This window comes from Physeter macrocephalus, chromosome 17, assembly GCF_002837175.3.
Source record: "Physeter macrocephalus isolate SW-GA chromosome 17, ASM283717v5, whole genome shotgun sequence".
In the NCBI taxonomy this organism is placed as follows: Eukaryota; Metazoa; Chordata; class Mammalia; order Artiodactyla; family Physeteridae; genus Physeter; species Physeter macrocephalus.
The window spans coordinates 2,048,357-2,067,827 of record NC_041230.1 but is presented as its reverse complement, the minus strand read 5'-3'; the positions used below and the strand labels follow the sequence as shown (position 1 = coordinate 2,067,827).

General features: G+C 41.5%; 1 protein-coding gene across 1 annotated transcript in view; it reads right to left on the bottom strand.

The window, feature by feature from the left end:
* Positions 1 to 2,894: 2,894 nt before the first annotated feature.
* The window catches only part of LOC102987569 (zinc finger protein 347-like), an 18,897-nt gene continuing 2,320 nt past the window's right edge, over positions 2,895 to 19,471 (bottom strand). The window contains exons 2-5 of the mRNA XM_024132591.3: positions 18,911 to 18,969; positions 18,442 to 18,773; positions 12,287 to 12,413; positions 2,895 to 5,365 (exon numbers count right to left, since the gene is read on the bottom strand). Of these exons, the coding sequence (XP_023988359.1) occupies positions 3,867 to 5,365; positions 12,287 to 12,413; positions 18,442 to 18,558 (1,743 nt within the window). The 5' untranslated portion in view covers positions 18,559 to 18,773; positions 18,911 to 18,969 and the 3' untranslated portion in view covers positions 2,895 to 3,866. The remainder of the gene's footprint in view (positions 5,366 to 12,286; positions 12,414 to 18,441; positions 18,774 to 18,910; positions 18,970 to 19,471) is intronic.

Below are 19,471 nucleotides of genomic sequence, written 5' to 3'. Positions count from 1 at the left end.
GCTCCACGGCATGTGGGATCTTCCCGGACCGGGGCACGAACCCGTGTCCCCTGCATCGGCAGGCGGACTCGCAACCACTGCGCCACCAGGGAAGCCCTGTTCCACGGTTTTGATCTTCAGGTTCAAGCATTAGCACACATATTGCTCTGTGTGGATTCTCACAAAGATGTATATTCTGAAGTCTACTGCACGTTGAGTCTTGGATAAGATGCTTATGTGGATACGTGGTTTCAAACATCTTGGGTGCCTTTCTAAAAGCGGCATCTCTGGGCCTGATATTGTGATTTATAAGAAATATGGGGCTTCCCTGATGGCACAGTGGTTAAAAATCCGCCTGCCAATGCAGGGGGCACGGGTTCGAGCCCTGGTCCGGGAAGATCCCACATGCCGTGGAGCAACTAAGCCCGTGCGCCACAACTACTGAGCCTGCGCTCTAGAGCCCATGAGCCACAACTACTGGGCCAGCATGCCACAACTACTGAAGCCTGCGCACCCAGAGCCCATGCTCTGCAACGAGAAGCCACAAGAAGCCACGCACCGCGACGAAGAGTAGCCCCCAGTCGCCGCAACTAGAGATAGCCCGCACGCAGCAACAAAGACCCAACGCAGCCAAAAAAGAATATTTCTGAACTACAAGCCTTTGGTTTACCTCTCACTTTCAGGTAGGATGGCATGAATTGAAAACATCTCAAAATGGATTCTTCTGGGGGAATTCCCTGTTGCTCCAGTGGTTAAGACTCGGTGCTTTCACCGCCATGGGCCCAGGGTTCCATCCCTGGTCTGGGAACTAAAATCCCACAAGCCACGTAGCGTGGCCAGAAAAAACAAAGGATTCTTTTATTTCTTATCATGATACCAGAATCAGAATTATATTAAAACTGAAGGATTATTTCACTGTGTTTAGAATCAGAGCAGCAAGGAAATAAATCTGTGAGTTAGAAAACACTACGGGCCTAATAATTTCTGCCCGACACTTGGAACACTGGGCACACTGGCCAGGTGTTACATGGAATATTACACTATCAGGAAAATGAACAAAGTCCATAGATACAGTCTGGCCCTAACACCTTTTCCCTTTACCTATCTCTGTTCTTGAGATAGAAATATGAAACTTGAAAATTCACATTTCATATTAAAATCATGGTGGATATTGAACACAAATTGCTAATATATTGGGAAAAGATGTCTCAAATTAATATTTCTATGAAAAGGAGACAAAATCTAAAATTGAAAAGGATTTTACATCACAATGATCAATCTCCTTAGTCATCCAGCAGCCAGGTTGCTAGAAAAACACTGAAGACTAAGTGGTCATGGAGGAAGAAGGGAGAGGACCCATCACATCCAACACAGCACCCTCTGGACTTCCTGTTAGGTGAGAATGATAAACCTATTTCTTTCAGTTACTGTTTTCCAGGCAATCTATCACAAATAGAAACTGTCCGACCTGAGAAATAGGATTGTTATTTAGTGATGGGGACAGAACAGAGCATTTGAGAAAGAATCTTGAATTTAAAATGTTGTGGCTTAAGAAAACTTCATGAAGACATCACTTCACTCATGAGCTAGAACTGTTTAGCATGTGTTGTGGAAAATTCATGTGTGAAAAAATTATGGTGTGAGAATTTATGAGAAATATTCAGAACATCAGGCTGTAAAGTACAGGACAATTAAATTTCAGTCCACAAATATAATCACATGTTCATTTGACCATCTGACCTACTGATCTATGATCCTATCCATCACACTAACCGTCTTTGCACTCATAAAGTACATTCACTCATTCTTTCAATGGGGAATGAGGCCAATCCCTGAATATGTAGGAAGAAATACAATAACCTGCCTTCAGGAGCTTATACTGTATAAGGGAATGTCAGCAATTATTAAATAAGATATGACTGTATTAGGTACAATGAAGAGGTAGATATATATTAATACAATGATAGAGTGAGATGGTGGCCTAATTTAAACAATGTGCTCAGGAAATGCTCAAATGAAAAGAAGATAACTAAACAAAAGCATTGATTAATTAAGAGTGTGTCATGCAAACCCACATGAAGACCATGAGGATAAGGATGAAAGTGATATTTGGAATTTAGGAAAGGAAAGAAAACGAAATGTGACCTAGAGTACCCAAAAGAGCCCAGTGCTTTGGGTCCATTTACAACTCTGGACAGAAAAAGAAGAGAATAAATTTGTTTATTTAAGGCACTCTGTGGTAATTATGTACAGTATAAATAGGAAATTTAATTATATGGTGTATGTAGAAAAACAAAAGAACCTACAAACATTTCTGGAAAAAGAATAATTTACAAGGTGTCAGGACACAAGTAGAACATGCAAAAATCGATTGCAATTCTACATACTAGAAACTTACAAATGAAATTGAAATTTAAAATGTAATATATTGGAGAACGCTCAAAAAAGTAAAAGAAAAATGTGTAAACTAAGAAAATAACGGGTCAAGGAAAAGGAAGAGTCTCTGCTACACTGTAGTGATGTTCATTAGCAACTTGTAGTTGTTTGAGGGAATTGGCAACTGGAAACAAAGTTTTGCAGAAACATTCTCGCCACACCAAGCGTGCACTATCCTTGCACTTCCGCTGAAGTTATGTTGCAGTTCTAGAAAATGGTACGTCAGAATCACAAACACGTCACAGAGACTGGCTGTCACCTTCTCCCCCAAACACTGTTACAAAATGCTAAGCGGGGGCTTCCCTGGTGGCGCAGAGGTTGAGAGTCCACCTGCCGATGCAGGGGACACGGGTTCGTGCCCCGGTCCGGGAGGATCCCACGTGCCGCGGGGTGGCTGGGCCCGTGAGCCATGGCCGCTGCGCCTGCGCGTCCGGAGCCTGTGCTCCGCAACGGGAGAGGCTGTGACAGTGAGGCGGAGCGGCTGGGCCCGTGAGCCATGGCCGCTGCGCCTGCGCGTCCGGAGCCTGTGCTCCGCAACGGGAGAGGCTGTGACAGTGAGAGGCCCGCATACCGCAAAAAAAAAAAAAAAAATGCTAAGCGGCTAGTCTTGGCACCAGGAAGCAATCAGAGGAGTATTTTGCTGTTTGAGACTAAGAGGCAGAGTCTATGAGAAGTGGAGGAAGTGCTCCCACCTCAAACAGGGATTTCTCTGGCACAGACAATAGCACAGTGGTAATGATGCAAACATAGGAGGAATAATTTCACAATAATCCAGCACAGATTATCTGATGCCTGGTGAGCTGTTAGCCCCAAGGAAAGGTTTTCCCATTCATAACATCTGTGAGGTAATCTCCAGAATGAATTACTTGGTGAGTAAATTCCTTTTCTAAAGACCTGGCCACAATAATTACATTTATCTGGTTTTTTTCCAGAATAAGTATTCTAATAAAGCCGAAAATGTGGACACCTACTAAATGCCTTGACACTTCACTACCCTGTTAAACTCTCTCAAGATCATGGACTACCTGATGTTCAGTCAGGCTTAAGAGTACACTGAAGAATTTGCCACACACATTACATTTGCAAGGTTTCTCTCCAGTATGAATTCTTGCGCAGATTATAAGGTATGAATTTTGACTAAACACATGTAGACAGTCAGTTTACTTGCAAGGTTTCTTTCCATTATAGATTATCTGGCGGTAAGAGAGGCTGCACACACAAAAACTTTACGACACTCATGATACTTGTACAGTTTCTCCCCACTGTAATTTCTCCAAAGAATTGTAAGGTGTGAATTTTCAAATTTGAATTTTTTTTCAAGTTTGAATTTTGAAGACCTTTCCACATACAACACATTTATATGGTTTTTCTTAAGTATGGATTTTCTGATGTGTAGCAAAGGTTGAGACCTGAGTAAAGACTTTTCCACACTCAATACATTTACAAGGTTTCTATCCATTATGTAGTCTGTGATGAATTTGAAGACGTTGTTTGTAACGAAAGACTTTGCCGCACTCATTACATTTGTAAGGTTTCTCCCCAGTATGAATTCTCTGATGACACACGAGGTTTGAATTTTTACTAAACACTTTGCCACACTCACTACATTTGTAAGGTTTCTCTCCAGTATGAATTCTCTGATGAACTGCAAGGTTTCCTTTTCGATTAAAGAGCTTGCCGCACTCATTACATGTGTAAGGTTTCTCACCATTATGAATTCTCTGATGACGAGCAAGGTTTGAATTTTGACCGAAGACTCTGCCACACTCATTACATTTGTAAGGCTTCTCTCCAGTGTGAACTTGCTGATGCCTTGTAAGGGTGGGCTTCTCACGAAAGAACTTCCCACACTCATTACATCTGTAAGGTTTCACTGCAGTATGAATTTGTTGATGCCTTGTAAAGGTTCTCTTATCCCGAAAAAACTTGCCACACTCATTACATTTGTGAGGTTTCTCTCCAGTATGAGTTACCAGATGACTTGTAAGGTGTGTTTTCTGACTAAAGACACTGCCACATTCACCACATTTGTAAGGTTTCTCTCCAGTATGAATTCTCTGATGAACTACAAGGACTGTATTCTGATTAAAGACTTTGCCACATACATCACATTTATATCGCTTAGCTTCTCTATGGATTATCATATGTCTCCTGAGGCCTGAGGTAGAATAAATGGTCTTCCCACACAAATTACACTTATAAGGCATCTCTCCAGTATGAATTCTCTGATGACTTGTAAGATGTGAATTTTGACTAAACCTCTTGCCACACTCATTACATTTATAAGGTTTCTCTCCAGTATGAACCCTCTTATGACTCACAAGGTGTGAATTTCGACTAAAGACCTTGCCACACACATCACATTTACGCAATTTCTCTCCTGTGTGGATTCTCTGATATCTACTGAGGTTTGAGCCCTTAGGAGAGGTTTTGCCATACTCATTACATTTGTAAGGACCTTCCCTGTGTGGTTTCTGGTCTTTTGTCAGTATTGAAAGATGCATAAAATCACTCCCATGTATATTAGAAATTTTGGATTGGCCAGTAGGAGAAATTTCTTGAGATGGTGAAAATGAGGTGCTATTGTTGATGCTCTTATCAGCTTGATGAAATTCATAAATTTTCTGTTTACTTTTAAACATATGCAGTTCATCCGAAAAGCTTAATGCCAGCCTATTTGCAATCGGATTCTTTCCTGAATCCCTTCCACCATGTCGAACTCTTCTATAAGTGACATCTTTGTTAGGGGATGCAGGGATAGTTTTGTAATTTCTTTCATCATCTCTCCACTGACACCCAAGGTCATGCATATTCTCCTGTATTTCCTGTAGGTAAAAATGCTTGATTTCACAGCTTCCATGGCTTCCCAACATCACTGTTTGGAATATTTCTCCTGTATCAGTGTTTGATTTTAGTTGTAATTTCTTGATCATGTGTATATGAGAGAGATCTACAAGATAAAAAGGACCATAGGTATACTATTCATTACACTGCATGAATAAATGTTTCATGGTGAATATATGATGTTACACCAAAAGTAATACTTTTACCAAACACAGTTATGAAACCTCTCAACCACGATGTTAAAGATTTTTAGGAACACTAAAGAATAGGATTCTTTACTAAAGAAACAGTGATTACACGTAATTCAACTTAAGTTTAGGGCAGCCTACCTGCAAACACACTGTGACAAAACATTCAATTGGAAAAACTTGTATTAGTTCTCAAAAAGAAGTTTTTCCACCATAACCACAAAGCATATACAAATTAAGACTCAACATACAAATACCAGTAGTTTCGAAAGGAAAACTCAAAGGAGATGCAACAAGAAGTGAGCTGTGTAACTAATACTGTTATTCAGCAATCCCTCCTTCAAATGGTTTCTGAGTCATCATGGTTGCACATATTAATTAAAGTCATATCCTGAGAAAGTTGTTCAATGGATGAAAAGGGATCATTTTTACAGTGTGAGTAATGAGAAAGGTGGAGTGATGGGTGAAGAAATGCTGTGGAAACTGGAGAGATCAGGAGAACAACTTAAGTATGTGAGCAAATGACAGTGTTTCTGTCAGCATCAAGGGACCATGTAAAGAAAGACCAGGACTGATAAGGGCCTCAGTGAAGCGCAGGGAATAATAGACACGGGGTATCACTCCTTGTGACTGCATATATGTGTGAATAAAACTGTACGAGGCAACTAAAAATAAGGAGGTTAAAAGAAAAGAAAAATTGGCTTAGCAAGTAACACAATACTGTTCAATTTTTAACTGGAAATTATCCTATGGGTATGCGGCCAAAATGAAAGAGATTTAAAAAGAGAGCGAACAGAATATTTTAGATATAAAGCAGTTGTACATCTATTACATTGTTTGCTATGTAGGGTATCAAATTCAATATTCCCTAAGTCCCATTTCCATGCATATTTTCACAAAGAACAGATATAATATTCCATGAGATGTGCAAGACGGTTCTTAGCTGAAACCTGAAGGAAAAACTAGAATAAGTCCATCAAAAGGAAATGGGGGACTTCTCGGCTAGGGCAGTGGTTAAGAATCCGCCTGCCAATGCAGAGGACACGGGTTCAATCCCTGGTCTGGGAAGATCCCACATGCCGCGGAGCAACTAAGCCCGTGCACCAAAACTACTGAGCCTGTGCTCTAGAGCCCGTGAGCCACAACTACTGAGCCCACGTGCCACAACTACTGAAGCCCGCTCACCTAGCGGGCTCACCTAGATCCTGTGCTCCACAACAAGAGAAGCCACTGCAATGAGAAGCCCGCACACCACAACAAAGAGTAGCCCCTGTTCACCACAACTAGAGAAAGCCCACGCACAACAATGAAGACCCAACAGAGTCATAAATCAATTAATTGATTAATTACTTAATTTAAAAAAATTAAACTAAAACTAACACCACACTAAAAGGATTATATACAATAACATAAGGTGATACATTCTTGAAATGTAAGGTGGTTCAAGATATGCAAACTTTTGGTGTAAAACAGTACATTAACAGAATGAAACAAAAAATAAAATGACCATCTCAGCTGATGCAGTAAAAACCATATGACACAAGTCAACAGGCTTTCATGATAAAAACACTCAATAAAAAAGGAATTTAAAAAGCTACTGCAGGGCTTCCCTGGTGGCGCAGTGGTTGAGAATCTACCTGCTAATGCAGGGGACACGGGTTCGAGCCCTGGTCTGGGAGGATCCCACGTGCCACGGAGCAACTAGGCCCGTGAGCCACAACTACTGAGCCTGCGCGTCTGGAGCTTGTGCTCCGCAACAAGACAGGCCGCGATAGTGAGAGCCCCGCGCACCGCGATGAAGAGTGGCAGCCACTTGCCACAACTAGAGAAAGCCCTCGCACAGAAACGAAGACCCAACACAGCCAAAATAAATTAATAAACTCCTATCCCCAACATCTTCTTAAAAAAAAAAAGATTTAAAAAAAAATTTAAAAAAATAAAATAGGGGCTTTCCTGGTGGCGCAGTGGTTGCGCGTCCACCTGCCGATGCAGGGGAACCGGGTTCGCGCCCCGGTCTGGGAGGATCCCACATGCCGCGGAGCGGCTGGGCCCGTGAGCCATGGCCGCTGAGCCTGCGCGTCCGGAGCCTGTGCTCCGCAACGGGAGAGGACGGGAGAGGCCACAACAGAGGGAGGCCCGCATACCACAAAAAAAAAAAAATAAATAAAATAAAATAAAATAAAATAAAATAAAAAGCTACTGCAACATACTGAAGGACATATATTAACTGCCGACAGCTAACATCAGGCTCACTGGTCAAAGACTGAAAGCATTCTTTCTAAATCAGAAACTGGAAAAGGATACCTGCTCTATTTCTAAAAGCTTATTCCTGGAAATCCTAGCAGGAACAAATAGGCATAAAAAGACAAAGAAGTATCCAAATAGAAAAAGGAAACAAAATAATGTGTTTTAAAGCAACATGATGTAATATGTAGAAAACCATGAAGATCCTACTTAAAAATCTGCTAGAAATAATGAATGAACTCAGAAAAATTACAAGATATTAAATCAACACACAAAAATCACTTGTGTTTCTATATATTAACAATGAAAAATCAAGAAAGAAATTGAGAAAACAATTCCATTTACAATAACATCAAAAAATAAAACAAGGGGACTTCCCTGGTGGCGCAGTGGTTAAGACTCCGCGCTCCCAATGCAGGTGGCCCAGGTTCGATTCCTCGTCAGGGAACTAGATCCCACATGCATGCCACAACTAAGGAGCCCACCTGCCACAACTAAGGAGCCAGCGAGCAGCAACTAAGACCTGGCGCAACCACATAAAAACAAACAAACAAATAAAATTTTAAAATAAGTAAATAAATAAAACTAAACACTTGGGCATAACCTTATACAGGACAGAAAGATGTGTACACCATGAACTAAAAACATGGCTAAAAATATTAGAAAAGACACAAATTGATGCGAGGATATCCTAAATTCATGTATTTGAAGTCAATATTGTCAAGATGTCAATATTACCCACAGTGATCAACAGATTCAACCCACTCCCTAGTAAAATCCCGATAGCATTTCTTGACGAAATAGATAAATACACCCTACAGATTCATTTGGAATCTCAAAAGATGTTGAACAGCAAAATAAGCTTGAAAAGAACAAAGTCATAGGTCTCACATGTCTTTATTTCAAAACTTACTCCAAACCTACACTAATCACAACACCGTGGTACAAAGATAAAGACAGAGAGTCTGGTGAAATTGTACAGAGACGTCAAAAAAAAAAATCTCTTGTACATGGTCAAATGATGTTGTACAAGGGGGTCAAGACAACTCAATGGGGGAAGGGCAGTCTATTAAAAAAAAGATGTGGAGGAAACCAGTTATCCAAATATAGAACAATTAAGTTGGACCATTAACTTATATGATATACAAAACTAATGAAAGACCTAAATCAAAGACCAAAATGTATAAAACTGCTAGAAGTAAACATACAGGAGAAGTTTTCTGACACTGCATTCACCAATGATTTATCAGATATAACACAAAAATCACAGGTGACAAAGTAAAAGCAGCAATTTGAACTACCTCAAAGTTATAAACTACTGTGATTAGAGCGCACTCAGTAGAGTCAAAAGTAATCTACTGTATGGGAGAAAATATTTACAAATGATCTACGCCATAGTAGGATATCGAGACTATATAAAGAACTCTAAAAAGAACTAGTCACCAGTTCTACCGTAAGAGGGCTGGCTCTTCCCCAATCAACCAACCACACGTGGAAAATAGGAAACAAAACCACTAAGAGCAACATCAAATACATAGACCTGATGATTAAAGAAATAAAATCAAGACCATTTATTATGCATAGAAAAGTACAAAATGAAAGTAGCAGTGCCGTAAACAAAACAAATGATGGTTCATCATTGAAGGTATCACTCCACTTCATAAGCTGTGTCAATTTTTTTTTTTTTTGACCACAGCATGGCTTGTGGGATCTTAGTTCCCTGACCAGGGATTGAACCCGTGCCCTCGGCAGTGAAAGTCCTAACCACTGGACCGCCAGGGAATGCCCAAGCTCTCTCATTAAGACGCTGCAAAATTAAGGGTGGATGTAGAATGAACAGTGGGCACACAGGTGACAAAAAATATGGCATCAACAACAGTTTAGTCAATAGCCTAACTTGAGGATGTGAACTTGGACAATGTTATCTCTAGGAGAAATTCCTATACCATTTCTTGAGGATCAAAGGGGATGTGATGATCAGTAGTATATGTAAAAAACATTGTCACAGTGCTATTGACACATGCTTTGGTAACTTTCCTCAAAACCAGAAAAAGAACTGGAAAGACTTAGCAATCAGGGTCTTTATTTTGCATCCTAGAACACGCTGACCCCCCCTACTAACTAGCTTATAGTGGTGATTTTCTATGTAGCAGTAAATATTGCAAAAATGAGGGAAAGTATTCACCATCAAGAATTTAATGTTGGGACTTCCCTGGTGGTGCAGTGGTTAAGAATCTGCCTGCCAATGCAGGGGACACAGGTTCGAACCCTGGTCCGGGAAGATCCACATGCCGCGGGGCAACTAAGCCCATGTGCCACAACTACTGAGGCTGCGCTCTAGAGCCTGTGAGCCACAACTGCTGAAGCCTGCACACCTAGAGCCCGTGCTCCACAACAAGAGAAGCCACTGCAATGAGAAGCCCATGCACTGCAACAAAGAGTAGCCCCCGCTCGCCACAACTAGAGAAAGCCCGCACGCAGCAACGAAGACCCAACACAGCCAAAAACAAATAAATAAAATAAATAAATTTATTTTTTAAGAAAGAATTTAATGTTACACAGTAAACCCATTCCACAGTGTCCAGCAGAAGTTGTCCATTAACTGCAGGTACATTATCACAGCAAAGAAATGGGATAAAATTTCAGACCCTGGGAGTTATGTATTTCAAAGTAAGTTTCACAGGCAAAAGCATGCAAACCTGGGAGAATATGAAATCAGAAAGAATATATATTTCCCTACAAGGTAGAGCACTAAGAGAGGAAAAAAATACGAGATATGGGGTTCAGATATTATGAGTCCTTAACATGGAATCATGAGCTTGACCCACAGATTCCAAGCTAGTCAGAAAGATTCATATATTCTCCCCAGGAGGGACTAGGGATGAAAACGAGGATCTCTCTGTCCACCGTCTTTACAGTTTTCTTAAGTAACAGTTACAGAAGACCGAATGCACCTCTCTATTACACACATCCGTGATATGTGTGGCCAAGTCAGAACAGAAAAAATGGCTGAGGGATCTAAACAAGCAGACAGGGCTTGAGACAGCTCCATGCAGGTTCTGAGGTGCCAGAACTGAGAACTGAGCATTGAAGGGAATCAAGTCCAAAAGGAGAGCTGAGGGAGCAACAGACCCCTTTAAAACAACCCTCTTCATGCCTCTCAAAATCAAAGAATAACAAGTTCACAGGAGCCAAATGGCCAAGTGATGTAGACCATGATAAAGACTTTGCCTACGGGCTTCCCTGGTGGCGCAGTGGTTGCGCGTCCGCCTGCCGATGCAGGGGAACCGGGTTCGCGCCCCGGTCTGGGAGGATCCCTCATGCCGCAGAGCGGCTGGGCCAGTGAGCCATGGCCGCTGGGCCTGCGCGTCTGGAGCCTGTGCTCCGCAACGGGAGAGGCCACAGCAGAGGGAAGACTTTGCCTTTGTTGCTGATGGAGCTCCTGCACCACTGGAGGGTGACATGATACATTTTAGAGACAGTGATAACTCAGGGAGAAGAAAAATTTCCTCTCAGACTTGACAACAAATAAACTTCTGTTTTCCCAGACAACTCTCCATCTGTGTAGACTTTCCCAAACACTACTGATGCTGTGGCTTCCTCTCTGCCCTTCTGAGATCTGATCTGTGCTCAAATTTCGATTCATTCCCACCCATTTGGTTTTCTGCTATTTTCATGTCACTCTTCACAGTCCAGAGTGCTTCCTCTTGCTCAAATATGCAAATAATATTCACATCAAAAACAGAAATTCCTGCCTATCGAAAGAAATGTCAACTGCTGTGGCTTTTCCAGAATTCCAGCTCTCTGTTCACATGAGAGTGAGGACATTACAGGTGGGTCTGGAAAAATGTTTCACAAATTCAGCCACTGCCTGCCTCCTTCTCAATGCAGAGGGAACAATGTAACATACAGATATCCAGCTCTCTACCAAGAAGTACTAAATCAAAAGCACAGGGGTACAGCACAGGGAATGAAATATTTTTAAAGTTTCCGGTTGGGCATTAGACATACTCAAGCACTGGAAAAACTCCTGGTATATCATGAAGTGGCCAGGTCATCTGAAGAAAGGGCATGTTTAAACTCCTGATGCTAGGACTTCCCTGGTGGCGCAGTGGTTAAAAATCCGCTTGCCAATGCAGGGGATATGGATTCGAGCCCTGGTCTGGGAAGATCCCACATGCCGCGGAGCAACTAAGCCCGTGCGCCACAACTACTGAGCCTGCGCTCTAGAGCCCATGAGCCACAACTACTGAAGCCCACGCACCTAGAGCCCAAGCTCCGCAACAACAGAAGCCACCACAATGAGAAGCCCGCGCACAGCAACGAAAAGCAGCTCCCGCTCGCCGCAACTAGAGAAAGCCCGTGGGCAGCAACCAAGACCCAACGAAACAAAAGATAAATAAATAAATAAATAAATAAATAAAATTGAAAAAAAAAACAAACAAACCCAAAAACTCCTGATGCTACATCGCAAAACTCTTCTTGCCCGGTCAATATGGCTTTGAGTTCAGTTAAGCAAGGCAGGCGATCCCAAAAGGCAAACAATGGTAAATGCAAAGACACCCTCCCAACTTTTGGAGTGAAGTTATCCTCACCTACAGAGATCAGGTTCCTGTAGGTCTCCAACATCACGTCCCTGTACAAGACCCTCTGAGCAGGGTCCAGGCATTCCCACTCTTCTGGAGAGAATTCGATGACCACATCCTTGAAGGTCAACCGTGCCTTAAATAAAAAAAACATTTCGCCAAGAGGCCATGAGCAGAGTTCTTATTTGCATATAAAATGAGGAGAGGTGAAAAGATCTATTAGGTTGAAGTATGTATTCTTTTTTTTTAAACATCTTTATTGGAGTATAATTGCTTTACAATGGTGTGTTAGTTTCTGCTTTATAACAAAGTGAATCAGCTATACATACATATATATATATATATATATATATATCCCCATATCTCCTCCCTCTTGCGTCTCCCTCCCTCCCACCCTCCCTATCCCACCCCTCTAGGTGGTCACAAAGCACCAAGCTGATCTCCCTGTGCTATGCAAAAGTATGTATTCTGACAGTCATGTAAAGGTATTTGGAGCTACTTGTGTGTCTAATTTTAATTTCTTATGCTTTGTCATAGAGATTACAATATCCTTCAAATAGATATAGATTTATCATTTTTGTAGGAAATACGTGAAATAGATACAAATAAAAATTCAACGCCGGGTTGTCGATATGGAAGTGTTAGATAATATGTTGTACACACCGAGGGATAATTAAACCTGGAGGTGGAGGAGCAAGAGTGGTGTCTTCAGAGACGACAAAGTCCACAGTGGGTTTAAGGAAAGCTCACAATCTCCTATCATGATGATAACAGCAGCAAAGACGAACACTGTCTGAACACTTGCTACGTGGTATGCATTACTCTAAATGTTTTACTTGTATTAACTTGTTATCAACAACACAGCTCATTACAGAAAGACCTGTTCCGATACTGCAGAGGAGAAAACGGTGTCAGACACTGAGAAACTCGACTCAGGTCAAGAATCTATGGAATCACACAGCAAGCAGCCGAACTCCGAAGGTTGGACTTTGGAAATGAAGTTTAAAATCAAAGAGTTAAGTAACACATACAGCATTAAAAGTACATTGCCAGAATCTCGGGGCTTTCCCAACACCCCTCAAATCCCACCCCACCCTCCTTTGCCCTTGGGATCCTTTAGAAGGAAAAGGAAAAAGAGGAGATGGAAGGAGAGCCCGTTTTCCTGGAGGGAGCCTTGCCCTAAGCCTCCTCATCTGACTGTAGCTTCCCACAGGTCACAGCCCTTCCACGGAAGGGGTGAGCACCCAGGGTGCGTGAGCGGGATGGAAAATGCCAGTCTGTCTGGCAAAGGGAGGGAGAAATGGGCGGGCAGACAGGAGCTGCCTAAGAAACACGCAGTGGCTCACGTGGGACCACAGCGTCCCCTGGTGGAGCTGCTGGTGGCCAACGGTCTGGAGGGGCCTATGCTGGACCAAAGGGGCTTGGGGGCCCCGTCAGTGAGGCAGGGGCATGCTGAGAAAGGCAGTGCCAGCCCCACCAGGCTGTGTGAGGGGCAGTGAGGACGACTCCACACCGAGCACCAGGGCCCACTGCTGCCCGGCGCTCACATCAGCATGAATCTGTCTGTGGGCAGGGCTCAGGGTGGTGTGTTCAAGGTTCTGGGCTAGGCTGCCCGGGTTCAAGTCTCAGCCGCACCACATCCCAGCTGTGTGGCCCTGGGCAAGTCTCTTACCCTCTCTGAACCTCAGGCTCCTCCACTGTAAAATGAGGGTAGTAACTAGGATCCACTTCATGCATGGGAATTAAACACTTTAATGTTCTTAAAGCCCTCAGAACAATGCTGTGTTCATACTAAGTGCTACTGGGAGGAGGAGGAGGAGGAGGATGTTAAATAAACAAAATGCTCTTGGAAGCTTAAAAAAAAAAAAAGTACATTGCCAGACAGTTCCCTGAGAAAACGTGAACGAAGTTCAAGGTGAACAACATGGAACGGCCTAAAAGGCCATTACACGTGTGCACGCACACATGCACACAAAATGTTAGTAATTGTATTACTATGTAAACCATTAATATAATGGTATAAAAATATTCAAGGCCATGGAATATATTAAAAATATAATTTCTACTGCAAAAAGGTAAAATACATAGTTTCAAAATCATGACGACTTTTATCTAAAGCATGGAATTGTACATCCATGAATGTATGCACACACATGTCAACACTATATCAAGTGAAATGAAAGGAGTATTCTCCGGACAAATTTTCAGACAATTTTTTCATCATCATTTTTATTCATGTGCATTTCAGGATCTTCCAGACAATGAAAATGTATCAATTGTACTCAACTGCATTTGTCCACATAATTCCATAATGGGCTACTAAAAAATAACAGTAGAGACATGAAAAAATAGCAGAATACTTTAATTCCAACCTCAATATAATAACTATATTAAAAAATATGATTTTGTCCATTTAGCCTTAGACAGGTATTAACAAAGGCAAAAGAGTTTCTTTTTTTCCACTAATAAAACTTTGACTCAAAGTTGGAAAAGTTATTACTATTATACATTATTTGCACAGATTAATAATAAAATTATCATGATAGTAAAATTAAAAACTTATTGGACAATTAAAAATCATGACAGGGCTTCCCTGGTGGCGCAGTGGTTGAGAGTCCGCCTGCCGATGCAGGGGACACGGGTTCGTGCCCCGGTCCGGGAAGATCCCACATGCCGCAGAGCAGCTAGGCCCGTGAGCCATGGTCGCTGAGCCTGCGCGTCCGGAGCCTGTGCTCCGCAACGTGAGAGGCCACAAGAGTGAGACGCCCGCATACCACACATTAAAAAAATCATGACAAAAAAAAAATGGAAAAAAATATATTGTTATTAAGCAAGAATATTCCACCAAACATCATGATCAGAAGGAAACACTTGATTAATTCCCGCTGAAGTTACAGTGGAGTGAAGCGGGCTGGCCAGGGCTCCTGCCTTTCACCACTGTACAGTGTGCCTGAGCAGGGACCACTAGCGGAAGTAACAGGAGGAAAACAGAGAGCAAGAGACACACAGAGAGTGTGTCAGAGCTGTAACTGTGAACATTCACAAATCTAAGGATATGGAAAGGTGAAAAGTGAAAGGATGGAAAAAGATATTCAATCCTAAAGGGAGCAGGGGTGATTGCACAATATCAGACAAAATAAACTAAGGAAAAAAACTAACACAAGAGACAAAATACATTATGAAATGAGAAAAGGGTAAATTTACCAAGAAGCTATAACGATTACAAGTATGTATACACCTAACATCAGAGCTCCCCCCAAAATGAAGAAGCTCTTAACAGAAATAAAAATGGAAATAGATAACAGCACAATATTAGTATCAGATTTCAATACCTGAGTTTTACCAATGCATGGAAACCAAAAGATCAATAAGGAAACAGAGCACTTGAACAACACTGTAGAACAATTGTACCTAACAAACATGTACAGAACACTCCACCCAACAGCAGCAGAAAACACATCCTTCTCAAGCACATGTGAAACATTCTCCATGACAGACCACATGCTAGACAATAAAACAAATCTTAACAAATTTATGAAGATTCAGATCATAAAAAGTATCTTCTTTAACCACAGTGAAATGATACGAGAAATAAAGATCAGAATGAAAACAGGAAAATGCTCCAAAAGTGGAAATTAAACAGTTCATTCTTAAAGAAGCAATGGGTCAAAGAAGAAATCACAAGGAAATTTTTAAAATATCTGAATGAAAATAAAAACAACATACCAAAATCTATAACAGGTAGTCAAAGATGTACTAAACGGGAAGTCCACACTGCTAAATCCTTACAACAACAAAGGAGAAAGATGCACACTCTGCACTACTGTTCAAGAAACTACTGAACAAGTTAGCTAGAGTTATTGGAAAATGAAAAAAAAAATTCGAAGTTATCCAGACTGAAAAAGAAGTAAAATTATCTTTTTTTTGTAGGTGACAAGGTTTTCTATATCGAAAGCAAAAAGATTCCAAGAGAAAACTACTACTTCAAAAAACAACTTTAAAAAAGTTGCAGCATAAAAAATCAGCACATGAAAATCAGCTGCATATACAATGAACAATGTCAACAGAAAATCGGAGAACAATCCTATAGAATCCTTAGGAAAAGATCAGCCAACTAGGTGCAAGATTTGTACACTGAAAAGTACTAAACGTTCTTTAAAAAAGTGCATAGAGATACGTAGAAACACCCTGTACTCATGGATTGGGAACCTCATATTTTTTAAATGACCAAATTAGGGAATTCCCTGGCAGCCCAGCGGCTAGGACTCCGAGCTTCCACTGCAGGAGGCACAGGTTCAATCACTGGTTGGGGAACTAAGATCCTGCAAGCCCTGTGAAGCAGCCAAAAAAAAAAAGGAAAAAACAGAACAAAATGACCAAATTTACCCAAAGTTTTCTACAGATTCAACGGAATCCCTATATAAAATTTCAAAGGCGATTTTTGCAGTAATAGAAAAAAGTCATGCTAAAATTCAAGAGGCAGCAAACAGCCAAAATACTCTTGAAAAAGAAGAGGAAGGCAGTCATTTTTAGATTTTAAAACATATTACAAAGTAATCAACATGATGTGGTACTGGCATAAACACAGATACATAAACCAATGGAACAGATTAGAAAACTCAAATAATCCTTGGAATATATGTAAAATGCATAGACAAGGGTGCCAAGACTACAAAAAAGGTAGGATGGTCTCAATAAGAAATGGTGCTGAGAAATTACATACCTACTAGCAAAAGAATGAAGCTGGAACCTTACCTACATTAAAGGTAAAAACTTCTGTCTCAAAGGATACAATCCACAGGTAAAAAGTCAGCCTCTGAGGAACGGAGGTGATGAAGGTGATTTAAAGAATGTCCAACTGCTAGAGATTTAGGTTGATTTCATGGTTTAAATTCAAGGATGGAAGAAAACACCCTCTGTCACTGATTTAAGGTTCTGAACTTTCCATTCCATTCCCAATCATTAAGATTAAGTCAGTGACTTGCTCCTTTAGCTTCAATTGTCTTTGAGTTAAGTCAGAACAAATTTCCCCTTAATGCCTCTTCGCTAGAATCCACCTTGGCTGAGAGACTCGTGCACACACAGGGGAGGACCCTGGGATAAACCAAATACAGACTCGGAGCCAGGCAAAGCAAGATGACTGTCCAGAGGAAACCCAGAAGAAATGCCCTATATAAGTGATTCAAACTACCACAAAGGTACGACTCTTTCTTGTGTGTCTATTCAGACGTACTCTTTTGCCTCCTAATAAACACTTCCCTTGCTTCACTACTTTCCGTCTGTCGAAATTCGTTTCTATGAACGAATTCGGGCCAGGGGCCTTGTCAATGGCCACTGGCCCTCGTGGTCTAGGGGCTAGGATTCAGCACTCTCACTGCCACGACCTGACTTTAACCTCCAGCTGGGAGCTGAGATCCTGCTTCAAGCCTCTGTAGGCCGAGGCCACCAGAGATCAGCTTTTCAACATATCCCTAGCTAAATGATGTCTATTGTCTCTTTCAGGCAATTAGATAAGTGAAATCAGGTAACTCTGCTGCCAATATAATGTCCTAAAACGCAAATCTGATCAGACCACTCTTTTTTTTTTTTGGAGCAACAGGGTTTATTTCGTGCTCAGGTTAAATTTTGGCTGCAATATTCACATTTTCTTCATTCTGGAACCCAAAAGGGTAGAGCAGTCCTTATCTAGGACACCCCACTCATATCACAGAAGGATCCATGGTAGAACCACACAATGGTTCCTAAAGCTTCGGCTTGAAAAGGGCGTGGGTCACTTTTGCTCATTTTATTGGCTTAAGCAAGTCCTTTGACCATGCCTGATGCCCACAGAGAATTAGAAGTATAATTCTCCCATAGGATGGGGAGACAAATCATCGAGACCCATGACATAGTGTGCTAATGCTGTGTTGAAGATTTTTGCATTTATATTTAGGGTGAGACTGGCCAGCCTATGATCTTCCTTCCTCAAAGTGTCCTCGCCGTGCCTGCTTCAGCAGCACATATACTAAGACTGCAAAGTGTCCTTGTGATCAGACCACTCTTGACTTTGATCTCTTTATTGGTTTTTCATTGTTTGGTTAAATAAATTTCTTAGCCATTAAAAAAAAAATTCCCCCTAATTGTTCTGTTTTCCAGATTTTACCAGGTATTGTGCATATTAATACCTGACATGCATGTGCAGCTTCTTTATCCTGGTTGACAGACAGCAGACAGTGCATCCAGATGGGGCTTCTCAACAATCCCTGAGGCCCAGGAGCACTGACACCCCATCTCCAATCCATGGGTGTGAAATCTGAGTGGAGACGACAGGGACTGAGGGAAGGACCCAGGTGACTGTGATGTACAGGTGTCAGGCAGGATACTTCAGAGTCAGGGAAGATTAACGAGTCCAAAGAAGGGCATTTCACAAGGACAGACTGTGAATCAACTGAAAATACGATTTTACCTGAGAAAGAGTCATTCCTGACTCCTCTGCTTTCCCCTTCCTCCTCTTCCTCTTAGCAGAACACAAGAAAAGGAGAAAACAAAATATTAGACTAACTGGTAAAACTAGGATTTGACTGCTAATATAAAAGATCATTGACAACTTTACCAAGTGTCCACCAAAGCAGTCTAAAATTATTTGTTACATACCAAAGAGCTTTTCCAGTACAAAAGGTAAAGAGGAGAAAGCAGGCAGGCCTCCAAGAAATCTGAAACACATTTTAAAAAGAAACAATTTGTGAGTTTTTTCATCTAATAATTGTAGTGTCAAAGTTTTAAAAATTTGACAATATATCACGTTTAGAAAAGAATGACTTGACTTGATTACGGAAGACCACCAAAGCTTGTTACAGAAATTAATGATTATTTATAGGGAAGTAGAAACTGAATGAAAATTTATTCCAAGCTACAAAAAGAATTATATGTAAAGAGATGAAAAAGAAAAGAAAACCCATCACAAAAAAATGAGCACTTTTAAGACTCCTTTTAAAAGGTACCATGTAGGAGCTTCCCTGGTGGCGCAGTGCTTAAGAATCCGCCTGCCAATGCAGGGGACACAGGTTCAAGCCCTGGTCCAGGAAGATGCCACATGCTGTGGAGCAACTAAGCCCGTGCGCCACAACTACTGAGCCTGCACTCTAGAACCCGCGAGCCACAACTACTGAGCCTACGAGCCACAACTACTGAAGCCCATGCGCCTAGAGCCTGTGC